At 42.6% G+C, this 6000-nt stretch overlaps 2 protein-coding genes across 3 annotated transcripts; both read right to left on the reverse strand.

The window, feature by feature from the left end:
* Positions 1-41: 41 nt before the first annotated feature.
* Positions 42-1606, reverse strand: ndufa5 (NADH:ubiquinone oxidoreductase subunit A5). The gene is made up of 5 exons (XM_019877160.1): positions 1504-1606; positions 817-861; positions 590-706; positions 353-418; positions 42-202 (listed from the first exon to the last, which is right to left on the reverse strand). Exons 1-5 carry the CDS (start codon positions 1522-1524, stop codon positions 101-103), a joined length of 351 nt encoding a protein of 116 aa, XP_019732719.1. The 5' UTR covers positions 1525-1606; the 3' UTR covers positions 42-100.
* Positions 1607-2080: 474 nt separating this feature from the next.
* Positions 2081-5509, reverse strand: aebp2 (AE binding protein 2). Of its 2 annotated transcripts, XM_019877157.1 has the most exons (8): positions 4895-5508; positions 4020-4251; positions 3662-3769; positions 3389-3575; positions 3129-3253; positions 2886-2953; positions 2656-2769; positions 2081-2560 (listed from the first exon to the last, which is right to left on the reverse strand). In XM_019877157.1, exons 1-8 carry the CDS (start codon positions 5368-5370, stop codon positions 2548-2550), a joined length of 1323 nt encoding a protein of 440 aa, XP_019732716.1. In that variant the 5' UTR covers positions 5371-5508; the 3' UTR covers positions 2081-2547. The 2 variants fall into 2 exon arrangements, with proteins under 2 accessions (XP_019732716.1, XP_019732717.1); XM_019877158.1 differs by lacking the exon at positions 2081-2560 and having other exon boundaries at positions 3129-3224; positions 4895-5509.
* Positions 5510-6000: the final 491 nt, after the last annotated feature.

A 6000-nucleotide genomic window follows, 5' to 3' on the forward strand; every position in this document is an offset into this window, starting at 1 on the left:
AGTCATATCACTACAAACGACACAACAGTTTAAATAACTACGTATTTGAAGGGAGTCGTTTTATTCATAATAGGATTAGTATTATAATTCACAAGTGTTTTCAGATGGGCCATTTCCACTGGTTAGGAGGTGGTTCTTCAATCAGAGGCTCCCACGGTTTCCACTCGGCCATCTTTCTGGACAGAGCCAGCTCACACTCTGCCTGCAGACATGAAAAGAGCATCAACATGCCATGCTTGAGTTTATTTCTATAAGTCACTTCAAATGGAACCGAAGAAGTCCACCCAAATCACATAACTCGTGTTCTTGAGTCAAAACAGTCAAAATCGCATCCCAGCACTGTTAACATTACCTGGAAAATGACCTCTTCAATTTGTCCGCAGTTGATCTTCTTCTCCAACATCTCAACATCAGGCTCCTGTGAACCAAACATTTCATTGTATTGCACCGACCATAAAACATAATCACATTTTATCATCAGTGATATTCAAATGTTTGAAATGTCACTTTTCAAAGCGTCAACATGAACAGTCTCAAACTTTAACAGTGCAAACCAAATACTTTTTTTTTATATCAAGATGGTACTTACAGTTTTGACATGGCTAAACCGCTCATTAACCAGTTGTTCAGTATACTTCCTGTAGGCAGCGTCTTGTGGCATGCTCTGCACAGATGCCAGGATTTTGGAGTAGAGAATCCTCAGTCGCTGTAGGATTTTCATTAGTGTTTTTAAATTTCGTTTTGACTTGCTTTTTAAATTCATTTGCTGATGTGATGCATACTGGCACGACTTTCGACTGGATGTCGCCTTCTTACCTCATGTGGATTTTGGGACACTGCCAGGCCAACCAGGCCGGTTGTCTACAAGAGAGCAATGGGGGAACTTTTAAAACGAGGTCTTGATTTGAATTACAGGAATTTCGACATTTCATTCACGAGTAAGAAAATACAAATAAAAACAGTCAATATTAATAGTGTTAAAATAACATAGGATGAGACAAACTATAAAAGTACTATCAAAGCAGTCACTTTCTACGCCCAGACTGAAAATAAGTGGATTAAGGTTTACACACATTTTACATGAACACACAAATCGTGCATTGCTGTTTGGTACCCGTTTAAAATACATGTAGGCACAAGTAAGACGGCGATGAAAAATGCAATTATTTCCTCAAATCCCAAGTTGTTTTCTAGACAGTAAAAATGGCTTCGGATATAATTTTAACCATACTCTTGCTGCGAGATAAGTGCCCCGTGCAACACATATTGTCATTAAGTAAATGTGAATATTAACAGAGAAAATTATCGTATAAATACTCGAGAATGGCTCATGAAGAGGTGAACTCGCCGCTAGCTAAAGCTGTCACTTTTTACTGTGCTCATGACATCGAATACAAACCACTCTATTGGACAGCAACGATTAAACAAACTCGTGAAAATATGATATTCATCTTTTAACTTTTGGTTAATACCAAACACACGAACAATGACCTCCATTTGTACCTTTTTCAGGAGTCCAGCCATCGGACTAACACAGGACAGGACCGTATGCGATTTACGGCCACTGGTGATGACGTCACGATGTGTCAGGACCCCGCTGATCGAGTGCGTACGTGGCGGCCACCTTGGTGGGGGCACCATTCCCTGTTTGAGTTTATACCTCAACTGATTCTCCTGAGGTTTCATTTGTTGTCAACGTGAAAATGAGAGTTATTAGTATTGTGGCCGACAGTCGGCTGCCTGAGGATCACTAAAAACCTCGAGTGCAAACTTTGAATAGGCCTCGGAGTTCACCACTTTTCAATGTTTTCTCCATTTGGGGAATAATTGCTCTCATGGCAACTCGCTGGAGTCCTAAAGTCCTCCTTTTCTCCATGACGTTCAAAACTTTCTCCTTTTAAATAGCGATTACGACCAGAATACTGCATTGACACTTGTCAAATGTATGGACTGTTCAGAAAATGCAGTTCTGTAGCTGTGTACTTGATGTACTGATATGATAAGTGCCCATGTTTTTTTTGTTGTTGTTTTGAAGATGTTGGCAACATAATGTGTGTGTGAATAAGACAAATACAAAGGATGAAGTCTCAATTTGTGAACTTTATATGCCTAAGAAAACACACGTCACACAGGAACAATACAGCAGATAGATCAGTTGCTTCGAGGCTCTCTTATTAAAAGGTCACATTTTGGAGAAAAAAAGAGAAAAAGGCAGTACAGCACTAATGACAGTTTAAGGCGATTTGTTTCACGGTGCTGACAAAACCTGATAATTGCCTCAAAAATGTCAACTATTTTATGTTTGTTTGAAAAGGTACATACATCTACGGTCCATAAAAAAAAAAATGGAGGTAAAAAAATATATTACAAATCTCAAATATTTACAGACTGCTTCTCTCTACAAATGTGTCCAAACTGACTCCTCTGAACCTAGTTACAAAATATCCCTAAATATCTTCGCAGATTAAGCTCCTAACCACAAAAATAAGTCTCTAAACTCTCTAAAAATCTTTGTATGTAGTTCGACTTCAGGACGAGAAGAAATTCTTAGAAGAACATCCTGTGTGAGAGAGGGAGGGGATTTTAAAAAAAAAAAAAAATGGAGATTATTTTAATTCTCCTGGGCTCATTTTCCCCTCACACACACGTACACACCTATAAATGTTGGGATCCAGTAGAACAGCTGTGTCAGTTGGCAGCTTGGACAGATGCACAACTTTGGTCTTCTGGTGCACTCGGTCACTCTCACTCACCCAAACATCAGGCAGTCTTTAAAAAAAAAAAAAAAAAAAAAAAGTTTACATTGAATGACAATAAACAAAGATGTGCACTGCATCACAATAATGGGAGTGCAACTAACTAAATAAATAAAAAATAAAACCTACATGTCTTCAGGTGTCCAGTGCAAAAGGACTTTAACTTTGCCAGATTCTTCTTTCCTCCTTGCTATGACCTGAAAACACAAAGATACACTCTACATTTCTGGCACGAGAACACTAGTGCATTTTTTTTTTGGTTTGTTTATTTTTGCACTGTGTGTGTGTGTGTGTGTGTGTGTGTGTGTGTGTGTGCGTGTGTGTGTGTGTGTGTGTGTGTGTGTGCGCGTGTGTGTGTGTTTGAGTGTGTACCGTGCTGTGGAACACAACACTGTGTCCGTTTCCAAGGCTCTCTATGTGTGTGGCCAAGTTGAGGCATATCGCTCGATGGCGGATGGCATCCATGGTCTGAGCGTCAAAAAAATCATGAGGGCGGGCTGAATAAGAAAAGATTTTCTTTTTTAATGGAAAAAATTAAAAGACAATGATTGTTCTACTTGTGACGACAGAAATGGAATAACAGATGAATGTGATCATCGATGATTCACCCGTGCATGCTTATGTGTACGTACGGAGCGAGCGTCGATGCTTGTTCTTGAGCTTCCTCCTCTTGTTGAGGCCGGCCTTTGATGGAGATTCCTCCTTCATTTTGCCTTGATTGGAAACTTTGGACGAACTCTGAGAGCTGAAATGAGTGGGCACGTGCCGCGCCAACCCACCCTGCGAGGCAAACGTGGCATTGCAGCCGCCGACCACGCACTGCACCCACAGATGGGACACGCGCACACATTACGGAGCGGCAGACAAAAATGCGCGGCGGTGACAATTTGTGAGCGGCACGTCACCTTGAAAGGCTTGTCGCCGCTGTGACTCAACATGTGTCTCTGCAGCCAGCTCTGACTGGTGGACGGTGTGTTGTAAACTTTACAGCCCTTCCACAGACACACAAATACCTGCGGGGGAGCAAAACAAGCACACGCACCAAAAGTGTACATTCCTGAGTCGCATTAAGAAAAAGTGTCTTGAACCTGCACAGTTAAACACAATATGATCAAAGATGAGGAATGACTTTCAAGTTGTTCCCATTTGAGAACAACTTTGCGAATTGCAAATGATGTAAAATCAATTCAGAAAACCTTAGGGAACGAAACCGGCCAATTAACGTTCATCTGTCACACTACAAAAATAAAATAAAACACTTACTCCTCCTCTCTGTCCATCCACGTGGGTGGCTCGGATGTGATCGGCCAGATCGGGACTGGAGGAAAAATGTACCTGGCAGTGATCCCAACAGCACGTGTAGCTCAATGACTTGCCGTTCACCGGCATTGGGCCGTTGCCCGCAACCATAGTCCCGCCGTGACTGTTAAACATCGCTGGTGTGGAGCGGCCACTTGATGCTATGCTCTCCATGTCCATTAGAGTGCTGCTGATACTAAAACAACAAAGACAAAAAATATTACAGTACGGTACTACAATATCGCGACACTTTGAGCAGCCCCTTGATTAATTCTCTGAAAGTCCCAGCACCCAGTAGCACTGAAGAAAATTTGAAATGTTTAAATCTTGACTTTTACAATCTTGCATCACATGTAGGGCTGTTTTACTGCCGCTTCTCCTCTCTCACCCCCTGCTCTCAGGTGGCTTCTATAAGGCCTCTCCTTTCACAACAGCACTTAGAAACAGTAATCTATGTCTCTGTTGCATCTCAGATGGATTATTATAATGCACTTAAAAACATGGAATGAGCACTTTTTTTGTATGCAGCTCTGGTTGAAAGTGTACTGCAAATTATGTTGAGAAGTAAACAATAGCGCCACATCTGGTTGTAACCAATTAATGCACTCCAGTTTGCTCAGTTGCTTCAAGGCATGAGGCAGGATGGCAGACACACACATTTCATTTGAAACTTGCATCTGGTTTGCGTTGAGTGTGCCGTTGTTTGCGCAGGAATGGTTGAGAAAAGTGACGACTTTTCGATTGTAACCTTCATGTTTAGGCGAACCTGTTCTCACTAGCAAGATTTGGAGTACCAGTGACCGAGTCGCCATGCTTCTTGAGTTACTACTTTCCCAGACCTGTCCTCTGAATCCATCCGACTGAGCGGCTCCCCGTCGGACGAGGTCACTTCCACGCTGGCCCGTCTTTTCACGCCGTGCTCGTGTTTCTCCGCGGCCTTTGTGGGCTCCGCTGGCAGCGAGGGAGAGCCGTCGCCTCCTTCCCTTTGTTCTGCTTTCAGCACCCGGGAGCCCTCTTGGGCGGACTCGGTGCTACTCGCAAGACTCCCCTGTGCGGGACTTTTGGCCGGCTCGGAGAGTTTGCCGTAGTCTCGCTCGTCTTTTCCAAGCAACGAGTTGTGGTCGTTTTGCGCTCCAGCACCTCGGTCGCCACTAACGTCAATTTCTAGCCCGATGTCGTTCTTGTTATCCGGTTCCTGTTTGGAGTCCGACACGGCCTGTCTCTCGAAGCCGGTACGGACGGTTTCTCCGTTGTCATTGTGCTCCAACGTTGACCGAGAGTCTGGTTCGGCTCCATCAGCTGTTATCTGAGCCATATTTACCCCCCACGGTTATTTATTTTAGGTTATTCCTGTTTAAAAAAACAAAACAAAAAAAGTTGCTTTCCTGATGCTTCTCTTCGCCGTCTGCAATTCAAGCGTTGAACACAGCAGGCGTTTTTTGTGACGTCACGACTGCTCACGGCCAAAGATCGTATAGCTGTGCTTTTTAATCACTCGGTAATTTAAAATTCTTTCCCTTTGGACTTTCAAAATAGCATGTTGTACACTATATGAAATAAAAAGCAAGTTTAGCGGTGCCATGTATCGAACAAAAAACGTTTTTATCGCAGTTGTAGCGATACAAATTCAGCATCACCGCTTTAGTTGGTAAGAGTAGCTCATTTTCACTCATGTCGACGATCTTTGGCATTGTGGTGGAACTCCTCCACGTGTTCCAACAAACAGAAAATGAAGAAACTCGCATCCTGCAAGGTGCACGCAAACTTTGTCGTGGATTCACAAACATTTTAAATGATTTCACATTTTAAAGAATCCAAAAAGAAATAAATGCACATTTCATTGAAACGGTCAAGACACTTTTTACGTACAAAAAGACACGCAACAAAACTTTTCGAAATGACTTTTTTTGGGTGCTCAAAGACCAGGCGATAAAAAGCAATCAAG

Source organism: Hippocampus comes, unplaced genomic scaffold (genome assembly GCF_001891065.2).
Source record: "Hippocampus comes isolate QL1 unplaced genomic scaffold, H_comes_QL1_v1.1 scaffold61, whole genome shotgun sequence".
Classification (NCBI taxonomy): Eukaryota; Metazoa; Chordata; class Actinopteri; order Syngnathiformes; family Syngnathidae; genus Hippocampus; species Hippocampus comes.